The following is a 27,439-nucleotide window of genomic DNA, read 5'->3' as shown; positions in this document are numbered from 1 at the left end:
GCCTCATGCTGTTTCATCTTTAATAAATGTTCTCATCAAATGTACTTTAATTAAGAGTCTGGTCAAAATGCAAATCCTGGTTTTAATATTCATCCAAAATAGTTTTTGAGCATCTAATATCTCCTAGGCTTTCCACTTGGACTTGGGATTCTAAAAATGAGCACACATTCAAATATAACTCTGAGAACAAAATGATATTCTGATTTTTAAAACATATTAACAGTATTAGACACAAGATCTTGCCCTGTTGACCATGGTGGTCTTGAACTCCTGGGCTCAAGTGATCCTCCTGCTTTGGCTTCCCAAAGTGCTGGGATTACAAGTATAAGCCACCATGCCCAGGCTACTCTGGCATTATAAACTTTTATTTACTTCATTCTTCTTTTGCATTCTGTTTGAAGCATACAAATATTAATTAAATAACAAGTTTCTCCCCAAATTTTGCAATTATGGGCTTCTAGTCAAATAAAATGTTGCATTTAAAAAAATGCTTATAAAGATACTGACTCAGACTTGGTGCGCACATGCCTGTAATCGCAGCACTTTGGGAGGCTGAGGCAGGTGGATTGCCTGAGGCCAGGAGTTTGAGACCAGACTGGCCAACATGGTGAAACCCCATCTCTACTAAAAATACAAAATTAGCCAGGTGTGGTGGCAGACGCCTGTAGTCCCAGTTACTTGGGAGGCTGTGGCAAGAGAATCGCTTGAACCTGGGAGGTGGAGTTGCACTGAGCTGAGATTGTGCCATTGCATTCCAGCCTGTGCAACAGGGTGAGACTCGATCTCATTCCAGCCTGTGCAACAGGGTGAGACTCCATCTCAAACAAAACAAAACAAAAAACAGAGAAAGAAGCAAAAAAGATATTGACTCAGAGAATTGCAAGGGCTTTTAGGAATTGTCTAGTTTAATGTTGTTCAATAAACTATAAGTTACATACGTAAGACTGAATTTTCTCCTAGCTACTTTATAAGAAGTAAAAAGAAACAGGTAAAATTAATTTTAATAATATATTTGTTTACTTCTGTGTTAGTTCTTATGCTGCTCATAAAAACACCCCCAAGACTGGGTAATTTACAAAGGAAGGAGGTTTAATTGACTCACAGTTGGGAGGCCTAAGGGAACTTAGAATCATGATGAAAGGGAAAGCAAACACATCCTTCTTCCCATGGCGGCAGGGAGAAGAAGAATGAGAAACAAGTGAAGGAGGAAGCCCCTTATAAAACCATCGGATCTTGTGAGAACTTACTATCACCAGAATGGCATGGGGGAAACCATTCCCATGATTCAGTTACCTCCCACTGAGTCCCTCCCACAACACATGGGGATTATGGGAACTACAATTCAAGATAAGATTTGGGTGGGGACACAGCCAAACCATATCACTGTCTTTGAAATCCAGTGTGTATTTTGCACTTATAGCATACCTCCATTTGGGATGCTAAAGTTTCATTGAAAATAGTTGATCTCTTGATATTTTATGCAATTTTAAGTTGAAAAAGTAGATTCATACACCCAAGTTATTCCAAGCATACTTAAAATGTTTCCAATAATTGAAATTAAGTAAAATTTAAGTTTCTCAGTTGCGCTGGCTTCATTTTAAGTGCTTAATAGCCACCTGTGGGTAGTGGCTGCCATACTGGACATTTCCACCATTGCAGAAAATTCTGTTGAACAACTGAGGTCCAATTCAATTCATCAAAGAAACTGAGCAGTAGCTAGTGGCAGAACCAAGACTAGAAGCTTGTTTGCAAGGTGTTTTATAGACAACACACACACACACACACACACACACACACACACCCCAACCCAAAACTCAGAACACCAACCTTTCAAAAGGCAGACATTCAACTGAATTTGAAAACGTGGAGGACAATGTTTATAAAGGTTTTCTAGAAAGAATTAACTTTGCTTATATGTATGCTTATATATGATCACAAATAAGATTTAAATCAAATAGCTTAGAATATGGAAGTGTTCAGGTTATGTTTAGTGAGGGACTTCTTTATCATGGTAAAATACAAATAATATAAAAAATTTTAATCATTTTTAAGCATGTAGTTCAGTGGCATTAAGGATATTTACACTGCTGTACAATCATTACCACCATCCATCTCTGGATATTTTGCATGTTCCCAAACTGAAACTCTATGCCCATTAAATGCTAACTCCCTATTCTTCCTTCCCCCCAGCCTCTGGCAACTACCACTCTATGAATTCGATTAGTCTAGTGAAATTATACATTTGTCCTTTGTCTGGCTTATTTCACTTAGCATATGTCTTCAAAGTTCATCCATGTTGTAGCATGTGTCAGAATTCTCTTCCTCTATAAAGCTGAATAATATCCCACCATATATATAGGTACCACATTTATCCATTCATCCATCAGTGGACATTTGGGTTGTTTTCACATTTTGGCTACTGTGAATAATGCTGCTATGAACATTTATGTATAAATATCTGTTGAAGTAGTGAGAATTTTTTTTTCATCCTTTATCATAAACCTATTCATTAAGCTTGCACAATTTACAAATAAGTAGCAGTGGAAATGCTGCTTCACTGGAAAACCCCAACTCAAGATCCCTGAATAGAAGAGACTCTCAGTTCTATCGTATTACTGTTAAATTACAAAGTCTGCTTTATTTTCTTGTACTAAGACATTTTAGATGTTCATACTGTATTAGCCCTTCTTGCCATCTGATACACCACATATTACATTTCTGTTGTTTACATCTGCCTTTAGCCCCCTCTACCAGAATGTAAATTCTGAGGACATAGATTTTTTTTTGTCTTCATTGCTGTATTCTTGGTGCTTAGAACTGTGCCTGCTACAAAGAAAATAGTCAATAAGATCTGTGAATGAATGAATGAATGAATGAATGAATGGTGTCCAAGTGTTATCTACCTCTGTGTTTATTGGGTATCATTTTAAAGGGCTCTAGATTTGTCTTCTTTTGAACATCTTAGTATTGGTTTTTCTAGGCTATAGCATTCTACTCCAAGAAAATATTTATAAGTTCTATAGACCTTAAAAATGTCTGGAACAAGGTATGAAAAATAATTAAGTGGTATTGGGAGATGAAAGAAGATAGAGATGTTCTAGACAAAATACATGAAAGGAATTTTGTCTCCCTCTGATTTAACTGCATTGGTCCCCAAGTGGTATTGTATAAAACATCAGAAAAATTTCTGCTTTGATAACCTAGATTTAGGGAGAAATGACAAAAAATCCTTTGACTTTTACAGTGGAGGTTGAATGACCAGTTACCATAAAAAAGAAACTAAGTCATCACTTTCTAAAGTAAGAGCATTTCATTGTTTCCTCTCAGTGCGACTATTTACTGGTTTTTACTGTAGTCAATCTAGATATGACTGTGTGGACCATAGTCTCTTTGAGATGTGAATGTGAGTTTTAAAAACAGCAAGAACTTTAAAACCTACTATAACCTAGGAGACCTGGTCCCTTTTCTTTGTAAGCAGGGAAACTTGACTCTGTGAGGTAAAATGATGTCCGGAAGCATTTTGAGCCTCTGGTTTTGTTGCAGTCATTTTCCTTTTCTTGGATTTTGGTAAGGATGTAATCTCAGATCCAGTTAGAAAGGGAGATCACAATACCAGGTGTCAAATCCACAAATCAATCCTCTTCTTAATTGCCAAAGTTTGACACATCTCTGTGTTTGTCCCAGAAAACTCTAAATGCCCTTTTATTAACAACGGGGAATTAAATTTCCCATACAGACAAATTAACTTCTAAATTATAAGAGAAACAAACAAAAACACACACAGGATGGGATGGGAGTGGGAGGGTCTCTTGTTCCAACTTGAAGGTTTCTCACAGTAATCTCTTCTCTTTCTCCTACATATTTTTTTCCAAAGACTTTCCTGCTTGAACCCATCAACTTGTTATTACCTTCTGTGAAGAATAGGTTTTGGTCAGCAACTCTTTAAAAAATATATCTCTTTATACTAATTACAGGGGAAGAGGTTAAAAAAAAATAGGTGACTATTGAAATGTGTAGAGTGTTTTAAACCATGTAGCTATTAACTTTATATTTGGGCAGTGCGTGAAAAGGAGGTGGGGAACTCCTTAGTGGGATTGAAAACTTTATTGTGTTTTAAATAAAAGACTAACTTAAAAGAAAAAGATGTGAATTGGCTTAGAGTAAAAAAGATAATACACTAATGAAAGGAGAGGGAAGACTATATTTTGTAGCTAAGCCAAATTTATGGCCTTGTGCATTAGGTTTTTACACACTAAAAACCTACTTCCCAGTGGGTTTAAAGCTTAATATCTTCCTCTTGAATAGGTGATAGCACCCCTTGGTTTCTGTCTCTGTTTCTCTCTCTTACACACACATGCACACACTGTGTGTCTCCAATTATCTCAGAAGTGACAAAATAATCTCTAAATTTAATTTTGATTCAAAATAAATACGCACATATATTCACTTAATTTTTTTATAGAAAAAGGGGGATGGTGCAAAATAGCAAAAATTGTAAACAAAGTTAATCTTCATCTAAACCTTAAGCTGACAATTTCAAACACCTTGCGCATAATGCAGAAAAAACCTGTCCGTTTGACTTGACTTTCATTCACACTGCTCCCTACGCATGAGAAAGACCAGATGTCTGGTTTCCAGAGTATTAGCCTTTTTCCTTAGTACTTAAATTTTATTTTTTTCAAGTTTAAAGAAAAACTGCAGCTCCTTCTGATCTTTAGCATTTTATAGTTTAATAATTTCATATAAGCAGAAGTGTTTCAGCAGAAAATGAGCTTTAAATACTGATGCATTTTCAACAGTCGACGAACAGCTTTGGAAAAAAATTATTTGACTTTCATTTTGAAAACTCCATTTTTCTAAAAAAAAAAAACAACATAAATTCATAGTTTTCATGGAGAATAGTGGTGTAGTACAATGGGGCATATGGAAAGAACACTGAATTTGGAGGGAAAGGTATGAGTAGATGACATTTCCTTTTCCTTGTCTGATTCCTACTAATTGTAGAAAAAATATACATTATATATGGTGTTCCTCCCTTCTTAACAGAAAACAATATTTGGAAATTCCTGTATAAAGCTAATTTGCCATGAGGAATATAAAACCCATTAATGGGATATCCAGGTCCCTACGGGAATTTTTTTTTTTTTAAACAGACACCATGTGGTGCAATCTGTTATAGTTTACAAGGTGGGGGTGGGGAGGGGAGCTCTGCAGGGGCCAGGAATAAAGTCATCTCTGGGAGTTTTTGAGGTACTAACAAAAATGGGAAAAAGGGTACAGCAGAGGCCTTGGAAATACCTTCCCTTCTGCCCTCAATCGTAACCCAGGGTGTACTGCATTTATGCTTTTCAAAAATTATTTTGCAAGTTACTCAATTTGGGGGAGAAAAAACCTGAACCTTTTCTGAGATGGTTAGATTGCCATTTGTTTTGTATTTTAATCTAACCTACTGGTGATTTAATTTACAGATCTCAAAGGAAGTGTACACTCAAATATTTGAGGATGTTAACGTATCAACCACTGTGTAATTTTGGAATGTGCCTACCGCTTGACACAATATTTTACCATCTAACAAATGTTTAGCCTTTTTTTCACTTGACTAAAGAGAAATAAGTTTCACATTGCTTCATTCACCTTCTTATGTGCATATGCTGGGAAAGATTGGATGTTAAAAAAAAAAAAAAACTTCCTCATGTTCCTTTCTACTACATCTAAATCTGTTTACCAATTCAAAGCTGCTAAAAAAACCTGCATTCTCCTGCTAAATCAACTGGATGGCTAGAAACCAAACTGTAATGTAACAGAAAAAAATTATCAATTTATTTTCATGACAGAACATTCTTGAGAAGGTATAAAATTGTTCTGGTTGCTATGCCAGTTTTCTTTTTTCTTCCTTCCTCTGTCTTCTTTTTTCAAAGGCTTTCAGCTTTTAAGCCGATACTTTTTATAGTTATATAACAGTTCTAATATTTTGTGACATTTTGTATTGTGACACTATAGATGAAATTGTCATCGGACTGACACCCTGTGCTGTTTATTCCTTAATTACAACTGTTAACACTGTAGAGAAGTGTGCTAATCTGCCAGCACATATTATGAAAACAACATTATTGTTACCCACACCAACACCCACTCAACAGGATATTTCCAAGATGGTAAAGGAACTTATCCGCACAATGGACGTTTCAATATAGTTGTTGTTGCTGTGTATTTAGCTTTTCCTATTGTCTTCTTTTAAAAACATACACCAATTTGCAACTGAAAACATTTCACTGTCATATAGCATAGGCTAAGCAGAGGCTGCCTCTATAGTTAGAAAGTTATAATTTTTTTTTGTGTGTGTGTGCTCAAGCAGTGGTGGACTGAGTTATCTCAAAGTTGTTTAGGGTTGTGACCCAAAGCTTTCTGACTGAAGTTTTTTTTTCAGGAATAATGAAACTAGAAGAGAGGGGAAGGGGAAGTTTAAAGATGAAAAGACGAGAGTAGGGTTGTTTGCATTCACAATGTTGGCAGTCCTTACATATCCAAGAAGTCAAAAATCCAGTAAGCATACCTAGCTCTAAAATGTATCCTTTTTCAAAACCATGTCTGAGCCTTTCTCAAACTGGCTACTTACTGACTTGCTTTATAGTTCAGTTCTTTCTGTCTCCAGAACTTTTAGAGGTTTGGTTATCTGTGAGGCACAAAATCCTATGAGTTTATTTTCTCATAAGTTATTTTTCTAAAGCAGTTTAGGTGTCATTGTCTTTTCATTTGTTAAAAGAAACAATAATAGTAAAAAAAAAAAATCGTGTTGATCCTATACCTTGTCCCCAAAATAAAATAACAAAAAAGTAAGGATTCTAAAAAACTTAAAACCAGAACCAAGGTACTTGCTTAGAGGAGAAACATTGGAAATTATTTTTTTAAACCACACACACACAACGCTGACAATAATTAATAAAGAGTCCACTTTTTAATATTAGTGTTTAACACATCTATTGGTTTGGTAGAAAGCAAATTCGGGACCTTGAAAGAGTAATAGGTGATAACATGAGGCTTGCCAGTAAATTCTTGTATCTTCACTGTCACTTAGGAGATAATGGAGAATATGAACATATTTAATTCCTAAAGTTCCTGCAATTACCTACATATTCCATAACACCTAGCTTTATTAAACAGGCTTTTCGAAATACCATGGGAAGAAGTTATCGCTATGCCTCATTTTGAATGGTATTTTCTGCTTCATTTTGATTTTCAACAGCAAAAGGATATGGTGCTTTTCCTAAAAGAAACCGTTCCCATTTGGGAATATATTCTTCTACTGATGCCCAGTAACGAGTCTGGAAAAAAAAATCCAAAAGTAAAAAAGCATATCAAGCAATTGAACTTGGCTCTTCATAATAGTCTAAATGTTTATTCACTTAAATGTGTGTGTGCGTGTATACACACACACACACACATATACGTAGAATGCATTTCCTCTACAGAATATTTTATGTTAATTTTAGAAAAAAATCTGGCTACTTACTAGTGTTAATTTTCAAATTTCTCAGTAAAACCAGAGCCTGGCAGAATTACAGGTTTTAGAATTTTATTGTGATTTTACACGCCCTCTTGTGGCCAACTTCATGATTATTGCCAATAATATCATTTACAGTGATATGATCATTAAATATTTTTGTTTAATATTCCAAATCCCATACCAAATGATTACCCCATACTGAAATTATCACAATGAAATTATTAAACATAAATCATGCTTCAGAATTAACATCAAAAGATTTGACCTGAGATGAGATCAGGAACTGAAATATAACTAGTATGTTATATATAGGAACCTGATACATTGGCCTCTAAATTGTGTAGGAAACATATATACACTATAATTTTTCCCCATTTTTATGATGACAAAATGTCAATATAATTTTACCATTTTTAGTACAAATAGCTTGGAAGTTGAGATGCTATATTATTGGTCTGAGTATAGAAGTCTATAGGCTTTAGAAGCTCATATAACATTGCTGTGTTGTGTCTAGCTTTGGTTTCATGGGTGACTGCCCTAAGGAGGTCAAAGAGAACTAAACAGCCCAAAGCTCTGTGTCATAGGAGGGCAAATGATATTAAATCATCACTATCAATATCATTTTTGGAAATTCAGCCAATGAGTTAGCACTAGAAACACAAAAATATTCACTCCAAGCATTAAATAGAGCAGTTCTGAAAGTCGAAAATGGTGAGGGATTCTCTATGTCTATATATCTACGGGGTCTGAGAAACAGCCTGACATACTTAAAATAAAGGTCATCCTGCTGTGCAAGACTAGTTAAGAAAAATATCCTCTAAGGCCCGTGATGGGGAGTTTCCCTGACATTCGCAGATGGAGTAACTCCTATTGTGTGGGTCCTGTATATGCCAGAGTAAGGTACTGGAGAATCGAACAAAGAAAAAGATATGTCCAAGGCACAACTTTGTACCAGAGTTTTTCATATCCTTGATTGCTGTCTTGTTTTTTCACCCTAGATGACACAGAAAATTGAGGGGAAAATTCTCAGCCTTTAATTTTGAGTCTATTCATCTCCATTGGGCAGAAAGCAAAAGTGTAAAGGTCATTAAAAATACAAAATGAAACTATTCTATATGTAGTAAATTCCCATTCATCACAAACGTATTCATAAACCAAATATAGTTTATTTTTTGCTAACCATCTTCCCAATCTGTTCTTGAACTGAACAAAATAAAACAGACAAAAGCCATACTATAGTGTATGATAATATGCATTTAATTAGCTCTGGTTAAATTCTTACTTCTAACATCAGCAAGCAGCAAAAGCATTTGAGTTAGGCATGTTGTCGTCTTATGATTTAGTGCATATTGTCTGTTAAGGTTTAACGGAATAGTTGTTTCTAAATGACAAGGTGAAAAGATCCCTATCTTTATGAAATTTGCAATTGCTAAACGTTTTTAAATCAAGATACTTTTCAGCTATCTACTATATACAAAGCATAGTACTGTGGATATAAAAAGATTAAACAGGCAATTTTCTTTAATTTATTGAATAAATATATCTGGACAATACATATAACCATTGTTTAACTTATAGTGCACTATTGATAGATAGAGTCTCTCTTTTTACATTTGTTCCTTAAGATGCTCACCTCAAGAGAAACCACCTCAGGTCGCGGAATTGGGTGAATCCTGGTCTGTAGTGACTTTTCTGCTGCTTCTATATCCTGTAACAGACATCAGCATTTTATATTAAAGTGTATTTACATAAAACAAATGGCACCTGTACTAGCAATATCTGTATCCCAAATCTCTCACCTCAACTCTTCTCTGGATATAGTTTAAATGGATGAAGGCATACCATGGCAGGGGAACTGATCATTGTTCAATTCATCCATTTCAGATAAAGAATACAGCGTTTCTTATTTTGAAATAGAGGTGGGGGAGGTAGTACTTCTAGGTTCTGCCTTTTCACTTTTGAATAGCTAGTAAATGTCAGTAATTCATACAAAAAGAGCTTCTTATAATACTGCTCATCAGAGCATTAATTTAGCTCTAACATCACCAAAAAACAGCCAGAAGGATAAAATAATAAAATGTTCAGATACACAGTCAGATACTCAGACCCACCCTATGCTAATCTTAAAAGTGAAGAGTTCTAGTCTCTTCAGATGATGTAAATAGCATATCAATAGCACACATTTCATTTGTTTCAATATTCAATTTTAAAATTTGTATGTATGCAAGTATCCCATATATTTAATGGAAGCTCAATGAGGTACCTCAGTACTTAGTGACAAGAGCCTTTTCATTATACTATCTAGATTTTTTTTAGGACTAGATTTCTAAGCTAATTTCAATGGCAAGTTTTATTGCTAGCTAGTATATCATTCAGCTGATAGCATTCAAGAACCAAACTTTAATGAGTAGTTTAACTTGTAGATATGTATATTTTCTCTTATAGTTGTAAAAACACCAAGGTTGAACTGAGTTCATACCTTGGTAAAGATTCTTATCTCGATACATACATCAAGTGAATGCTCAGAAATGCAGGACTCTGCAAATTTTTAGTGAAACATTTGAGCATTGCTTAATAAACACTCCCAAAATCAGCACCTATGTTGTCTTGTGCCTACTTATGTCTGTCAAGTTCACAGTGGCCTTGGTCAAAGGCCATGTAAATTTTGTCTCTCTTTTGAGCTTAGTGAGTTGATAGAAAAGAGAAAGTTCTCTGATTCCAGTACAAGCATTGGAGCAATCTAAGTAGAGGGCTGTTGGACAGACGGAGAGAGATGGAAAAGGGCGTGGGAGTGGGGTGTGAAGAAGCCAATGCTGAACAGGAGAAAAGAGATAGCAGATGGTAGCGGCGGGAGCAAGGAATGGGTGTGAAATGTAAAAGGGAAAAACAGGAAATTCCCTAAAGGGACTCCCCAAAGTTGCACAACCATTAGTGCACCTGCTGTCTAGAGGAAGGTGATTTGAAGGAAAAAAGCCATCAATTTAGGGATAAAAGCTGATTTTTAGCATGTCTATCCCATACCAGAAGTTTATAGCTAAGAAACATGCTAAAGAGCTTTTGATGCTGATGCTATGACAGATACTGAAGCCTAATAATGTTTCTGTGATTACATTGAGATTTTATAAGGTCCTGGAAAAAATGTTTTTTACCTTTATAAATCAAATACACGCAAATAAAATAATCACAGGTTTAATTACGGTCATTATTCTAAGAAAAGTTATAAGATTATTGTTAGTGGTAGATCTTGGTGCTACCAGCATTATAGACAATATTTTAAACATTTTTCTTGAAGACCAGAAAATAAGGATACTTAATATCTCTCTTATAGGAGAGCAGATTTGTAAAAGGAAAAGCAGATACAAGTAGAAGAGATGTGGCCTGGTAAAGCAGGCCTATTGTTAGACACTTGACTGTTATCTCTGCAGCATTCTAACTACAAATTATCAGCCCTCTAAAACACTTCCTTCTTAGCTTAAGAGAACTTGCTTTCTTAGATAATATGCTTACCTCTGATTCCTACTTTTCTTCCTCTTTAGCTGGCTTATTTTTCTCTCCTTGTTCCTAAGTGTGAGCTTTCTTAAGATCTGTGGCAGCTGTTCTTGTATTTTTACCTTATCTCTCTCAAGACTGTGTCCCATCTAGCTTCAACTAACTTTTACTGTAGAGGCATGGCTAACCTTTCTTCCTAGACCTTATTTCTCAACCAAATGAAACTGAGCTCATCTTATTCTTACTGCATATAATAAACAATAGTGGGAATTCTCTTCACTCAGATACCTGCACTCTATACTCTATCTCTTCTTTTACCTGCCATTTAAATTTTCAAAGGTCTATAAATTGTTCTTTCAGGATATCTCTCCTATCCTTTCCATTTCATTCCCAATGCTATGGGTTATTATTACACTTATTCATTCAACAAATACTTGAGAAGTACTTACTCTATGAGGCATGACTACAGTATGTCTTGTTTTACTTCCATCCATACCTAAGAGGGGATCAATTCATTTTTCTAAAGAACTACTTTGAATATGTCTTTCCCTAGACTTAAAAAATCATCAGTACCCACTATATAGAGGATGAAGTGTGAATTCCTTAGCCTGACTGAAAAAAAAAAAAAATTTGCAATTTGATCCTAGCCTTCTGTAGCAAGTGATACCCTAATACTTCCATATAACAACCTTCCCTTTCATTATATACTACCAGCAGGTAAGGACTGTGTCCCATACAACCTTTATGCATCTGAGTATCTAACAAAGTGCAGGACATGTACTAGGCATTAAATATTCATTAAATGAATAAATCAGATGTCAGAGTTTCCTAATTATAAACCAAAGCTTTTTTTAAAAAAGGTACCCAAAGCAGACAGAGGGAAAAGGAAAAGGGGGGTGAAAAGGGAGGCAAGACTTACTTGACTATACATTGTTTCTTTGTCTTATAGACTTGCCACTAGAACATTTAGAGTTTTATACAGTTATAGGACAAATAAAAAAGCAATTCCCCCCAAATGGGAAACCAAATGTGACAAATCTAATTATTATGTAGTTGGTGGTAAAACCACACAGAAAAGAGCTACATCAAGTATTCTCAGAACACAGTATTGACTGGACACCCCTAGTGGGATATACCCTGGGGACAAAAAGAAATTGTAAAAGTTATCTTACTGAAAACCATTCTCAGTAATCATATTATTGGTGATAGCCATGTCTATACATAGGGTAATTCTTTGGAAACAGATTTTTGGTTTTAGAAAAATAAGGTAGAGGCATAAGATCAGTGATTTTAAGTTAAATCTGCAATTGTGTAATTGAATTGGAGATACTGATATGAGTTCTTGATATATTTTATCTTTAAAAAAACCCAAAGACCAAAAACCAAAAACCAAGCTGCAATAAACATTCCTAGTGCCCAGATTGAGGGCTCTAAATATATTTTCTGCCAAAAGGAACCAGGGCTTCTTGGAGCAATGGCCAATTCCAGGTCTGGGCAGCAAAGGGACACAATGAACCTGAAATAACTCATCACATCATAAAGAAAGGAAATTATCAAAGACTGTTAGGATCATGTCAAAGACATTCAGGAGTTAACTTGCAAAGGCTTCCACATAGTTAAAAATGGGACACATTGGGCATAAATAAGACTAAAAACTGCAAGAGATCGAAACACTTCAAATCCCAGAAAAATTAAAAACAAAATACCATCTCATTCGTCACCATTAGAAGATGCCAGAGAACCAAACTATGATTTTGAAAGCTATAGAGAAAGTGTCCAGCAGTCATCACACCGTTTCCTACATGAACTGTACTTCAGTGTAACCAAATAAGTGATGAGGGGAAGATTCTCTTCATATAAACAATTAGCAATTGAAAGACAGGGAATAAAAGAATTTGAATATTCTTTCTGTAACCTCTAATGAATATATCTAGGCAATGATCATCAATGACTACCAACATTCCAAAATGAGAGACAGCCAGGGATTATGGGAGTGTTCTTCCCCCAAACAATGAACCTGAATCTGATCCAGCCTCTAGAACATCACTGCTCATATGATAGTCATTAGCCTCATGTGGCTACTGAACACTTAAAATGTGGCAAGTCCAAATTAAGATGTGCTGTAAGTGCAAAACATATACTGAATTTGGAAGGCTTAGTAAGAAAAAAGAATATAGGATATTTAATTACAAATTTTTGGTAGAAACATTTGAAATAATATTTTATATATGCCTCATTCCATAAAATGTTATTAAAATTAAGTTCATCTGACTTTGTTAAAAGTGGTTACTAGAAAACTTTAATTACATATGGTGCTCACATTATATTTCTGTTGGACAGCACAGCTCTAGATCAATTTATAGGAATTACAGAGAATACAGGAACATGAAAAATGATACCTCAGAGATGTAATCAGCAATATCCAAACTGGAAAATGCATAGGACAAATGACCTAATTCCTTTAACACATAAATTAAAAGTGGATGAAAAGGTCAGGGGTAGTACTTTTAAAGACTTATCAATCAATTCCAATGTTAGATTTTATTTGGATTTCGATCCAAACAAATGTAAACATGCCTACAGATTTCTCAGAGAAATGTGAACTCTGATTTAATATTTGAGGAATTACTGGTAATTTCTTATTGATAACAGTATTGTGATTTTGCTTAAAACAGTAAAATAATCCTTATCATTTAGTGATATATGCTGATAAAAATACAAATATATACAGATATAGCTATAGGTCAAACAATATAATTTCTGCAGAATACCTTCAAAATAATCTGAATGGTGGAGAAGGGGATAAGGTATACAGATGAAGCAAGATTGACCATGTTTTGATAATTATTGAATCTGGGTAATAAGCACATGTAAGTAAATTCTTCCATTTCTTCTTCTATATAGGCTTGAAACTCTTCATAACAACTAAAAAACAAGTTTCCAGTGTGGATGATGGAATAAATGTTACTCTATGGCAGAAGTGAGAAAGCTATATTTAAATGAGTCAATTCATGATTAGGAAAGGGTAAAACATGAGCACAGAAAGTCAAGTGCTTAGGTCTCTTTCTCTCTCCACCCCTATACACGCCACTTCTCCAAAACTAGAAATCTAATACCTCACTATAAATATACACAGTGAACCCAGCTATGGCCAGGCTGGTTCTAATCTTTTTATCTGCTGGAGGGACAGTTTCTAGGATAGGAAAAGTAAGATACTAAAGCACGAGATACAGGGTCATTGGTACAAGAACATGTAAGCATTTATTAAATGTATTCTTCAAGGAATTAGAGGTGTGAAATGTAAGAAGGAAAGAGGAGAGATGGGGTCCTGTAAGTCACCAGCCATCCTGGGTGGCAGTTTGTTGAAGTCCCTGTTTAACTGCCAAGTGCCCCATGAAGTCTTCCAGAGCGTTCTTCAGTGGAAGCACTCACTGTATCTCTAACTAGCTGTTGCTAGTGTTTGTCCCCCCAGAGTGTTTGTCCAGCTTACTCGAGAGATGATGTTTACTTACAAAATTGCCTTCCTAGATAAAACTAAATTTTATGGTATGTATGTGAAGAGAGATGTCAGCTTACATTGTGGCAGTATTTATAGAAACACAATTCTCTCTTTCTCTTCCAAATCTATACAATTCTGTTTATGTTCTTAAAAGGCAGATAAAGTCCATTTTACTAATATTAATGGAAAAATCACCCATCCCGTGTTTTCAAAGTTCACTATCTTTTATGATAGTTACTGACTGAAGCCTATTCTTCACTACCTACATTCATATCTATTCATTTACTAATATGTTCAAATATTTGATGGAATTGGTCTCTTCCTCACTGCTCCTTTTTAAAATACATTCTTTGATATTTTATATTCCTGCTATTTTTCCAAAGGAATTTACAGAAATTTTATTGAGTTCAAGGCAAATTCTGTTGGAACTTTTTTGAATCTAAAAATAATTTTGTGACAGCTGTTTTTAAATTTTATTCTTAACTTTTACAAAGACTCAATTCAGAGGCTATGTGTAACAGCTAACTTTAAAAAAACAGTAGTCTCCTGGCCAGGCATGGTGGATCATACCTGTAATCCCAGCACTTTGGGACGCTGAGGTGGGTGGATCATGAGGTCAGGAGTTCAAGACCAGCCTGGCCAAGTTGGTGAAACCCTATCTCTACTAAAAATACAAAAATTAGCCAGGTGTGGTGGCAGGTGCCTGTAATTTCAGATACTGGAGAGGCTGAGGCAGATAATGGCTTGAACCTGGGAGGGAGAGGTTGCAGTGAGCAAGATCACGACGGAATGAGACTCTGTCTCAAAAAAACAAACAAACAAAACAAAACCACACAAAAAGAAAACAACAATAGTTTCCCTAGTCAGGATTAAGGCATATGTTTCCTTGGTAAGTTTTCTTTTAAATATTCCATTTTAGTGTAATAACTGTCTTTACACCTATCATGCAAACCCCTTGTTAAGATCATTCCCAAGTATTTTAGAATTTTGTTGCTAATGTGAATGTGATTTCTTATATTTTCCAGTTGTATACATAAATATTCTTGCTTTTTGTACCTTTTATCCATCAATTTTACTTAACTCATAATATATTGTACTACTTTTAGAATAATTTAGAATAAATTTGGTTAAAGTATATAACCGTATCATTTCAAAATGCTAGTGTTACACTTTCCTTTTCAAAAGTAAAAGCTCATTCCTTTTTCAATGTTTATTATATTGGTCAGAAGATCTAAATAAGGTCAAACAATGGATGTTAATAGAGGTCATCCATATTTTGTACTCTCATTATAGAAATGCCTTCACGTTTATTGGAAACATTTTAAAGTGTAGGCTGTACTTCTGAAGTACCTATCCTAGATATAACTTAATTTGTCCTGAACAAGTAGTAACAGGAGTAATTGCCCTATGGCTTCTTCATCTTTAAATCAAGGAATTAGCCCAGATCAGTGGTTTCTACAGTTCCTTAAAGCCACAGCTGGGCAGTCAAGGAAAAACTGAACAGGTGAGGCTTTGGCCCAAAGCAGGTCCATTTCTATCTATTTTAACATCTTTGAAAGAAGTTTTAATGCTAAAAAAAAATTTAGATGAGAATTGAATCTAATATACATACTTTTTAAAAGTGTCTCCCAACTCAAAATTCTGCAATTGAGTCTTATTTATTTATTTATTTATGTTTTCTGCAGATACATTTCCACACTGTCACTCAGGCTGCAAATACATTGACTGCAGTGCATGATCACAGCTCACGGTAACCTTGAACTCTTGGGCTCAAGGGATCCTCCTGCTACAGCCTCCCAAGCAGCTGGGACTACAGGCATGCACCACCATGTCAAGCTAATGTTTAACTTTTTTTCTGAGACAGGGTCTCGCTGTGTTGGTCAGGCTGGTCCTGAACTCCTGGGCTCAAGAGATCCTCCTGCCTTGGCGTCCCCAAGTGTAATCCAAACATTACAAGCATGAGCCACTGTGTCTGGCTAAATCTCATTTATTTTACTTTCACAATGACTTCTATGGTAGAGCCACTAAAATTCTTTCCGAAGTTTAAAAACATATGAGGGAAAGTAAGATTGTAAAAATAATGACTCAAAGAATGCAAAAAAAAGAAAGAAAAGACAGCATCTCTAGCAGCAAGCACTGTGTTTGTGATATAATAGGGGCTCAATATATGTTTATTAAAGTACTGAAAGAAAATATACAAAAATGTATTCAATTTTAGATCAGTGGGATGATATGGAAGGTAGGCTATTTCATCTTCTTTACTCTTTAAATGTTTTTTTACAGTGGGACTATATTACTTTGATAATCAGGGAGAAATACCATACCAAATTGAAGTTTTTCATAACTATGAAGCCAGGTTCATTATCTTCCTTATATATGTATGACTATGATTTCTTAGCTATCCTCCTGAACTCTATTCTCTCCATTTTTTAGGTATTTAAGAAAGATTCACTTGCATCTAAATAGCAAATGACTCTTTCTTAAATACCCACTCATTTATTTCTTATATAAGTCTGTATTTTTCTTTTGCTTAGTCATTTTCAGTGTTGAATTATGTCTATATGTCAAGTCTCAGCTTCTTTGGTCCCATAACACATATCCAACCTTGTTCCCTGTGAATTTCCAAGCTAGTTGTCATACTCCCAGGATCATTAACAGGGTCATTCAGTCTTCTGGTTTTGGCTCTTTTGTAAGAATCCAACAGTATTCCTAGCCTTCTGCCTATTCAAATACAGGCTAAGCTTAGCTTCTTCTCTGAGACCTTTTTGAATATTCTAGCTCTCAAAGATGTTTTTACTGTTATTTCTGTAGTCCTGACTCTATTCCATGTAATTTAATGTTTGATCACACAAAGTCTCTATGTTCTTGATATCAAGAACTCTTGATTTATACTTATTTTGTTGTCCCTACTTTCTGCCCAGAACTAGCTCAACAGTAAGGACCCTCTAAGCATTCATCAAATACTTGCTCATTAAAAGGAAAATGCTTCAAAACCAAGTATCACATCACGTGCTGCAGGTAGGTAGCAATTAAGCCTTCTAATTTAGTTTTTCTAACTTTTCAGAGCAAATTCCAGATTATCCTATATATTTCCATTTAAAAATAAATATTGCTAACACCATTGGGCAAGTAAGACATATGGCAATATAGAATGCTTTGGTAGCACTATGGCTGTGACTTAAATTACTGTGGATCAAACTGCCAGAAGCTGAGAAGATAACTGAATTTTCCTCTTCCTTTATCCTCTAGTGAGGACAGAAGATAACTATATCATGCCTATCGATGAAAATATTTAACAATAAAAAACTGAAAACACTGCTTTATAACTTAAATAATATAGTCTTACTACCAAATGTTTTAGTCATAGGCTCTCTTGGAAGCTTGAATGGAAGCAAACTTTAGGGTTTTAATTATGGATGAAGCCATACAATTCTGGAAGCAAAGTATAGCAAGCAGCCAAAAATGTTACACATATGATTCTACTCCAAATGGGCACATTGGCCAAATGGTGAGGCCCTGCACAATCATACACTTTGACCACTCCTCCATATCCATCAAGAGGGAGGTGGGAAATCTGTTATCATAGATATGAATTTTATGTGTCTGCCTAGTCAGGCAAAATCAAATTGTTCTTGTTTTTATGACGTTTGATAGTTCTGACTTGGCTTTCAATACGTTAGGTATTTTATGGCCTTTCAGGATTTCCTTTCAAATAAAAGAAGATGAAAGATGGAAAGGGTACATCTTCTATTTCTTAGTTTTTGCAAAAGGGAGACCTTACAATTCCTTCTGTAGTCATTGATTTTTCTAGTCGATTGAAAACATTTAGCTAAAGCAAAGTTCAATTTTTTTAATTAAAAAAATGAGGATACATATGCTACTTATCTAACTCACATGGGTTTTTTTAAAAAAGATGCTGCTTTAGTAATTCTACTTATTACTTAGAACCAACAAATTATATAAATATTATAAAATTTACCTAAAAGATTTTTGACAAGGTGGGATAAATCTCTATATTCAAGTCATGGAAACTTACCTTTAAAAGACTAAGATTCCTTTTAAAAGCCGTCTCAACTGTTTGGAGCTGAGATGCCTTTTCTGTGTGTTGATCGCCCAATTTATTCTCCATTTGTTGAAGTAACATTAATCTTTGTGATACTCTAGAAAAAGAAATGAAGATCACATGGAGTTAAAAAATTAAAAGCAAACATTTTACTGCTTGACCAATATAAAAAGTTCATTTCTTAATTGCACCTCACTTCAAATCTAACCCATTTTAAAAGTCAATTAGTATGTCAACTAATAAGACAGTGAAAAATCTGAGGTAGTTCAATAAGTCTTAAGTCGATCTGGTTAAAATCATTTTTATTTTCATTAACATATTCTTTATATATGCCATAAGTACATGCTTCTGTTTTTTTAGCCTCTCTGGTCTTTTGAAATTATTTTAGAATGTTGAAGATATGTTTTAATTTTTGGTGAAAATGCAAACTGTAATACATATCCTTTTGTACACATAGTTATATATACCTCCCGACACACATACATTGATATAACTTGCTATATGAAACCTTCTGCTTAACACTTCAGTACCCCTGAATCTCATGTTACACATTTAGAATTGTGCTAAACTTCCATATGTTTGAAGAAGCAATAAAAATATTTTTTCCCTCTTTTTCCAAGAGAAAGATGATGGTTTGATATATGAGTGAGAGGCTGTGTGTATATATGCATACTCACAACAAGGTAAAACAGTAATTGAAGAAAGATATAAAAAAATTACAAGTAAATATCTTCAAACTACTTTGTTATATATAATATACTTTGAAAGTTTCTTGCTGGTCAAATGTTTATTTTATACATTTTGGTTCTTTTTAAATGATTAATAAGACAATATGTAAGATGATTAAAAAATACATAAGTTGGTATACATAACAGTCAAACTGTTTCCAAAATAGTTGCGGAGGTTCTCAAAAGACACTATGTTTCACCAGGCTATTTTAAAGGTAGTACTAAAATCCCAGGTCTGTGAATAGTCAGTTTTTTGGTAAGGAAAGTATCTTAGGAGACAAGAAAAGAAGGTCTGGTACTTAATTAAAGAAAAGGAAAACCTGAGAGCTCACAGAAACAGGAGGAAAAGAGTGAATAATATCAAATGAAGAGCAGGACTGGCTATACAATTTGCAGGGTCCAGTCTAAAATGATTCAAGACAATGTCATGAGAGCATTAAACCAAATGCAGGACCTGTGACTGTATATAAGTCATAATACCAACGAAGCCAGCCCGGGGTGAGAGGTTTAGAGAAGTCCATTAAATACCAATGTGGAGTCTAGAAAGGGTGGGAGGAGGAGCAAATTTATCTAGATATTAGTTACAAAGAGAAAAATACATAGAACATACCTTTTAATCTTGCTTATTCATAAGAGACAATGAAATTCCCTAACACTAAAACCTCTTAAGTGTCAGAAAATGAAAATGACAAGCTTTAAAACTTTTAAGTCATCTGTGTATACAATATTTCACTAACAAAGCCAGTCCAATTTCTATATCCGAATCATCCTTTTAAAAAACTTACATTTCTTCATGTCTTTTAGAAAGGCGAATTTCTTGAGCAAACAAGGAAGTCATCTTTAATAAAAGCTGTTATAAAGAATAAAAACATTTAAAGTTACTTCTACCACATGTCTTCAGCTTTGCAACATTTGATTATTTTAGTACCTTAATCCATTGGTTCTCTCAGAAGAGAAAGTAAAACTTAAGATGTAATAATGTATAGAATGAAAGAATGGAATTAAACACATTTTTATTCAGCATGCAGTTTTCCATATGCCAGCTACATCTAAGAACACCACGAATTAGGTAAATTCAACATATTTCATATTGTCTCTTCTTTTCTTTCTAGACTCTAACCTTAATCAGAATTAAAAACAAACAAGCAGCTGGTACTAAGACTAGTAAACGTTTTATTGCATCAACAGAAAAAAATCCACTCTGTAAAATTCAACACAGGAACACCATCCCTTATGCATGTGCAAACACACATAGACAGAAAGGCAGGCAAACAAGTATGAGAACCAACTGGAAATTCAAGGTCTTTCCTTTATTGGAAGAGTGCCCAGTTCTACCATCTCTCTTCTAAATGGGAAAGTACTTCTCATTTGTAACTGTGAGGAAAAGCACAACTAGATACCTTCCCCTTACCCTGGCTGCTCAGCACTCTTTACTTGCGGAGTGTAGGAAAGCCCATTTTCATGGTACATTTAACACCACAAGCAAGCTCACCTTGGCTAACTGGACCGATACATACAGAGGTCTAGTGAAATGCGCTGAAGGCCTCCAACCTGCAGGCAAATCATCTGGCTGGGCTTAAAGGCTGAAGGTGCTTGCCCTAAGGGAGAAAAAAGGAATAAAATTCCTTCCTGAAACGAAGCTTTCCTAAATTTTATGAAATTAAACATCTATGCACTCTATAATGATTGTCTAAAGATTGACACACCGCCTAAGTGCCCAACGCTGCTAGAAAGCCCATGCCTATTGAGTGTAGGGCGCTGAGCCCGGCCAGGGAAAACGGAAACACAGCCCTGCCCTCATCAAGTTTTCTCCTCTAGGCGTGGCAGCCTTTCCTTCAGCACTGCGGACAGCAATCGCTCACAGGCCCGCCCTCCAGGGTCTAATTACAGATATTTTCCGCTAACATCACCGCAGGCCAATCCTCGTCGCCTTCCTCTCGGTTTCCTTTTGCAACGAGGCCGCAGCGCCAAGGGAATTCCGGAAAGTCGGTTCATGGTAACTTTTCTGTGAGGCCCGCCATCAGCACTTTAGACAAAACCCAAGTCAAATTCTCCCCTTGGAACCGAAGATCCGCACCTTCTTAGAGTCATCTGCCCTCCAGCCGCCCCAACTCCCGCTTATACCCGAAGGACTGAGGAACCTTCCTCATCAGCCTGGCTCTTTACGTTAACAACATCCTCCCCAGCGGCCCTGCAGGCCCGTGCGCGGCCGTCGGGCAGTCAGGGCACCCACCCGCGGTCCGACTCCACTCACCGAGCCCGCCTCTGAGCCCTTCCGGGAAGGCACCAGCTACTGCGCCGACGCCGGGGCCTCAGCGCAAGCCTGGGCGTGGTCACGCTACCATATTGGCGCACGCGCGGCGCGGTGACGTCACCGTATCTTTATAAAGGGCCGCCGAAAGTTTCCTAACGTGTAAGCGCGAAAGTTTTTTGAAGTGTCGCAGCAGCAACCAGAAGGTGGGCATGTGGTACGTGGCGGGCGGGACGTTGGCTTGAAAAGGCCTTTATGACGCCGAGGGAAAGGCCGTCTGGTAGTAGATCAATTTCAAGACCTTTTAAAGTTTAAACCTTTATAAAGGTTATTCTGCTGGTAAACGTTTCAGAGAGTGAAGCTGGTTTCTTTGAAGCTGGAATGTCCCAGCAGAATGTAGAAGTGCGAAAAACTTGACAGAGTAGGCCAAAGTTAGTGGAATTTGCAGTCAGTCGGTTTATTCAGTGAATGCTATGGAGCAGCTTTGAGATGCTTTGTCCTGGGCGTCTCATACTGAGCAGAGCAGCAAGAAGTCCCTGCCCGCTCATAGTTTGTAGCCTGCGTGGTGACAGTAATATTGCTCAATCACGTCTTGAGGGGTTTCTCAGTGTCAGTCGCCATATTTGTGTGGGTTATCTGATTGAGTCCCCGCAACTCCCTGTAAAATGGGTACCATTAGCTTCATTTGACAGCCAAGGAGACGAGCCTGTCTTTGTAGTATCGGTGCTGTAAAGTGCATTTCTTAAACATTTTTATTCTTTGAAATAACTGAAGTACGCGGTGGTGTCAGTCCTCTAGTTTACAGCGGAAGAAACAGGTTCAAGAGAGGTAAAGCTGTTTTCTTTATGAAGGTTACTCTGCTGGTAAAAGACAAAGAGCTAGGACTCCAACCCAAAGTGTATTTTTAATTTCTTCTCCCAGAATATCTACACAAAACTTAGCTCTTGCTTCAGGACTTCTGCACTTAATGTTTCCTTTGCTTGGAAAGCCCCTTCAGACACTTACATAGACTCAATTCCTTGTATCTTTCAATCTACTTCCTCACAGGAGCATTCCTTCAGTCCCCAACATCAGATCCCCACCTGCTGGCTCCCTATCCTCCTGCTTAATTTTTTTCCACAACACAGTAACATTATTAGGTATTCACTCATTTATTTGTTTACCAGTGCACCCACCACTAGAATTTGAACATTGTAAGAACAGATATTTTTGTCTCTGCTTTGCTGCTGTATCCTCAGCAACTGGAACTGCCTGACATGTAGGTGATCAGTAAATATTTTTGAATGAATGAATAAAATAATTCCTCCCATTCACATTTATCATAATTTCAGAGCACTCTATCTTCACTTTATAAGAACTTTGATTTTGCTCTTCCTTATTCTTACCACTTAGTAAAGATGAAAAGTAGACCCTTGAGTGGTCCTGTGTTCTAGGAATGAAATAGAGCTTTTGCACATTTACAAGAAATGCTTATTTTTTATGTACTTTTAAAATAAGTATTTTTCTTAAGTTGGTAATGGGTTGCATGAAAATAATAACTGCGAGCTCGTTGCAGCATTTGTATGTTGCTTGACAAACTGCTGACCTCCCTGCTTTGTATAAGTTTGCATAGTAACAGTTGGGACAAATCCAGCTCTTTCAACTTTGAGCCCAACGTTTTTAGGTTACCATCCGCCTTAGCTGTGAACAAAGGAATATCTTGGGAGTTTTCTTGCAGTTTTTAGAAAAGTAATCAGGATTATATCACAGACACTTGGAGGTTATCTAGATAGAGTTTGATAATTTATTTTATAGCATCCAATAAAAGTGCTTACGTTCTATTTAAAGATCTGCTGCAATAGCTGCTCTTCTCTTGATATTGCCCACAGCTGATCCTTTCTTTAAGTCACCAAGCTGGTGAGCAAGAATCTCTGGCAACAGTGTTTCTATTAATATATAGCTTCTATACTTATCAGATAAGTTTGGGTACTTTCTGGAGTGAGGTATTAATAGCCTGCCATGAAAATTATTGCAGCCTACTAAGTAACAGCTGACCCATAATGAGACAATCTGCAAAGGTGTTGTGAATTTGTTTCCTATCCCCTGGACTAGTTCTATGCACCAGCATGCTATGATTATCTCCTCAGCCTCATATAATCTTCTATAATTGCCCCCTTAGCGTCATTATTTAGAAAACATTGTATCATTTAGTCATACATTCTATAAAGATGTATGTATTAAACATCTGTAAAATGTAATCTGCCCTTAAGAGCCTAGAATCTGGCTGGGCTTTTAAGGTATACACAAAAAGCTGGAAGATGGTGGCCGAAAACATAAAGTTGGTTTTTATGGAATGCTTATTCCATACCAGGCACTTTCCATGAATTACCTTATTCTCATAAAAACCCTGTGAGCAAGGGTGCTGGAGTCTTATTATCCTCATTTTTATAGCTGAGAAAATTGAGGCTTAGAGAAATGATTTACTTAAGATCACACTGCTAATAAATGAACTCCAAGCCATTTGATGTTAGTATTCTAAGTAATTCTGTACGTTATCTTGAGATTATATCGTTAAAAAGTCTGCCGATTATGAGAATGATAGAGAAAAAAGGAGAGAGCACTATGAACTGGAATAGTGTCGACAGCATTTTGAAAGACTGAGGTGGACCTTGAAAAATGGGCAGATTTGGAAGTCTGTTTTTGTGATTGGGCTTATCAGGTGGCAGGAGAGTGTGGTGTGGAGTGTTCTGAGGGAAGCAGCTTGCATAGAAATGTGTGCATGAGAGTACATCTGGTGTGAGGCCTAGTGGAAAGGAAGCATTGGGAAGTATGTTTTCTCCTCATTTTTCTTAATTTTGAAGATTTCATTTCTGGTGCCAAATAATTTGAAAATGGAGGTTTGATAGTAATAAAGAGACAAAATTATTGGAGGAGGTAAGACTGGTGAGTAGAGAATAGAAATGAAGACAGAAAAGGAAAGCTTGAGGATGGAAAAGGAAGGACGAGCTTTAAAGAGTAAGACATTAAGAATTGCAGAATCCTTGACTATTTCAAATACTCCAAGTTATTAACAGTAAATTTTGTTATAGTTTATATAAAGGCCATCTTTATAGACCCCCTTTGAGTTTACTCTGGGTAGACAAGTACTAAAAAAATAGCTCATGACTGACATAGTTAGTTTTTCTTCCTATTTCAGGAAATCTCGGATGAAATTTGGTAAAGTGGGTCCAATTGTCTGTGTGCTTTTCTTTACTTCGAAATAAAATAATCAGAAATTTGCCTTGTTTTATAATTGTAGTCTGTTGACTTTATTATGGTAAAATAGTCTATACTCAAAATATATCTGAAATGCTTTAAATTGGCCCTTGATGGATATTGAGTAGAAAGAATTTATAAGCAGATTCTTCTTTAGAGCTTTTATTAGTGAACCAGGTATCAATTTAGGTTCAATCAGATAAAATGCTGCAATAGAGAAATCATTCTCACAGTTGATGCTTATGTTTTAGACATTCTTGGCTGAGATAACAAGGTCTTGCTGATAAAACTATGCTCAATCCTAGAGATTGCCAGTGAGACTTTGCATATGCCTTCCTTGGAAAAACAAAAACCTCAGTTGTTGTAAAATGCACTTGAGAAAATATTGGAAATTTTAAACTGAAAGCACACATGATGATTCTTAGGAAATCATTTGTTGTATTATAGTGGTAGAGGGAAAGCTTCCTTTCTCTTTGAAGGTTTGTGGAAATGACTGACAAACATTAATAAGAGAAAAAGGTATATGATATGTTTTGGCCCTGTATCCATACCCAAATCTCACCTTGAATTGTAATAATCCCCTTGTGTCAAGGGTAGGACCAAGTAGAGATATTTGAATCATGGCAGTGGTTTCCCCCATAGTGTCCTCCTGATAGTGAGTTCTCGAGAGATCTGAGGGTTTTATAAGGGGTTTCCCCCTTGGCTTGGGCACTCATTCTCTCTTCTGACACCCTGTGAAGAGATGTCCTTCCATCTTGACTGTAAGTTTCCTGAGGCCTCCCCAGCCATGCAGAACTGTGAGTCGATTAAACCTGTTTTCTTTCTAAATTACCCAGTCTTGGGTATGTCTTTATTAGCAGTGTGAGAATGGACTGATATAGCATACAAATCTACTTAATGTGCATAAACACAGGAACCATATAAAATATGAGACTCAAAGAGGGGCCAGATGGCTGAGGCTTAAATACTGAGGTGGGAGAGGGAAATGGTGTAAGGGGTGCTGTAGGCAGTTTTTAGAGAAATGATAAATGATGAGGGAAGATGAATGGGTTCGGGAGATAGAAATGTTAGCTTGTAAATGATTCTCTTTGTAATTTGAATGAGCCCAAGTAGCAGAACAAAATCCCTTCAGATGTGATTACATGCCTCAGTCTTCTTTCCTGGTAATAAAATTTCATGGAGGAGATGGAAGGCAATTATGTTATCTTTGGTGGGCCAAGTCTTAAGGCCTACCAAAAGGAATATTAGTTAAATTTCACCCTGTAATGTGGATGGGGAGAAGGGAAGACAGGAGAGATGAGAAAGTCCTTGATTCCGGGATTATAGGTGTCCTGTGGTTTACAGCTATAATCCCAGCACTTTGGGAGGCTAAAGTAGGAGGATTGCTTGAGGCCAGGAGTTCAAACCAGCCTGGGTCACAAAGCAAAACCCTGTCTCAAAAGATAAAAAACAAAAAAAGAAGAAAGTTCTTGATTCTGAGGTAACTTCTAAAGCCTATTCTGTTACGGTTCAAAGTGTTCAGCATGCCATAACACCATACATTTTGAAGCGTTGTGTTCTAAGCCCCAACAGTATACAACAGCATACATAGTAAATGTGTATGCACGTGTTCCTTAATGTTTGATTAGATTACATCCTGATAAACCTATTGTAAGTCAAAAATATCCTAAGTCAAAAATGGATTTAATACCCTATAAACCTATTGTAAAGTCAATAAGTTATAAAATTATAACTCGAACTGTTGTAAGTCAGGGACCATCTGTGCTTTTTACTTCACAAATTTCAGTAATTTAGAGCTCAAAACAAACCCTTTGTCTTAAACAGAAACTTTTTCAGCTGTATATAATTTATAGAAGTTTTTTTTTTTGGTCCTACCTTCTTGATTTTCCAGTGACTCTCAGTACATTCACTAGTCTCTCTATGACGGTTTAATCCAGGATTTTCTTGAAGCAGGCATTTTCTCGCTCATGGCCTTCAGGCTTGTTTATTATTTTTTTTCCTCTCTATTCCCCTTTGATTCTTATGATCCTGTAATAAATTTATTAGTACACAATTGAGCAAGCAATTAAGAACCTTCCTAAATGTGTACTTGAGTACTGTACTTGATAAGTATTATATTCTGCCATTCCCACCCACCTTTTTGTAATTCTCTACAATTGTGTTTATTGAAGACATTCAAGGCTCTGCACCAGCCAGTTTTTCATCATCACTGTTTGCTGTGTTCATCCACTTGAAAACTTTTATATAATTTCCTTTGAAAGAACAAGAGTTGCAGTTTTACTGGATTGCAACTTCAGGATCTGATGATGTGTAAAAATATTGTTAGAAAAGGCTGTTGTGGTTTAATGCATTTGGGATAATTTTTAAAAAACCTATACCCTTTATTTCTATGAGAACAGTAATGTTTTACGTAATTTTTGGAACACTTCATGTGAATACATTTCTTCTGTGCTAAGGCGTCAAGTCTTATTTTCGAATCTAATTTTATTTTTCTCTTCAGTATTCCTTTTTAAAATTGATTTTTAATAATGACTTTCTTAAATTGAAAGCTGAGTAATTGTACTGATGGCTTAGTCTTACAAACTCTGTGCTGAAATTGGGATTTGAATGCCACCTTTAACATAAGAATATTAAAAAGTTTAATTAGTTGAACATGCACTTGGGATTTAGC

General features: G+C 36.0%; 1 protein-coding gene and 1 long non-coding RNA gene across 6 annotated transcripts in view; one reads left to right on the top strand and one right to left on the bottom strand.

Annotated features, from left to right (window-relative positions):
* Nucleotides 1-6,940: 6,940 nt before the first annotated feature.
* On the bottom strand, nt 6,941-21,616 carry CEP15 (centrosomal protein 15). 3 transcript variants are annotated; one of them, XM_012462842.2, is made up of 6 exons: nt 21,538-21,616; nt 20,776-20,881; nt 20,069-20,133; nt 18,529-18,652; nt 9,138-9,212; nt 6,941-7,322 (listed from the first exon to the last, which is right to left on the bottom strand). In XM_012462842.2, exons 3-6 carry the CDS (start codon nt 20,119-20,121, stop codon nt 7,194-7,196), a joined length of 381 nt encoding a protein of 126 aa, XP_012318265.1. In that variant the 5' UTR covers nt 20,122-20,133; nt 20,776-20,881; nt 21,538-21,616; the 3' UTR covers nt 6,941-7,193. The 3 variants fall into 3 exon arrangements, with proteins under 3 accessions (XP_012318265.1, XP_012318267.1, XP_012318266.1); XM_012462844.3 differs by having other exon boundaries at nt 21,517-21,552; XM_012462843.3 differs by lacking the exon at nt 21,538-21,616 and adding an exon at nt 21,172-21,439.
* Nucleotides 21,617-21,673: 57 nt separating this feature from the next.
* Nucleotides 21,674-27,439, top strand: part of LOC135270841 (uncharacterized) — a 43,071-nt gene continuing 37,305 nt past the window's right edge. For all 3 annotated transcript variants that reach the window (XR_010339001.1, XR_010339000.1, XR_010338999.1), the window contains exon 1: nt 21,674-21,740. This is a non-coding gene — a long non-coding RNA (uncharacterized LOC135270841). The remainder of the gene's footprint in view (nt 21,741-27,439) is intronic.

The sequence above is a fragment of the Aotus nancymaae genome, unplaced genomic scaffold (assembly GCF_030222135.1).
Source record: "Aotus nancymaae isolate 86718 unplaced genomic scaffold, 86718_ANA_hifiasm-v0.15.2.pri h1tg000067l, whole genome shotgun sequence".
Classification (NCBI taxonomy): Eukaryota; Metazoa; Chordata; class Mammalia; order Primates; family Aotidae; genus Aotus; species Aotus nancymaae.
The sequence above is the reverse complement of the archived record's forward strand: the minus strand, read 5'-3'. Positions and strand labels throughout refer to the sequence as shown.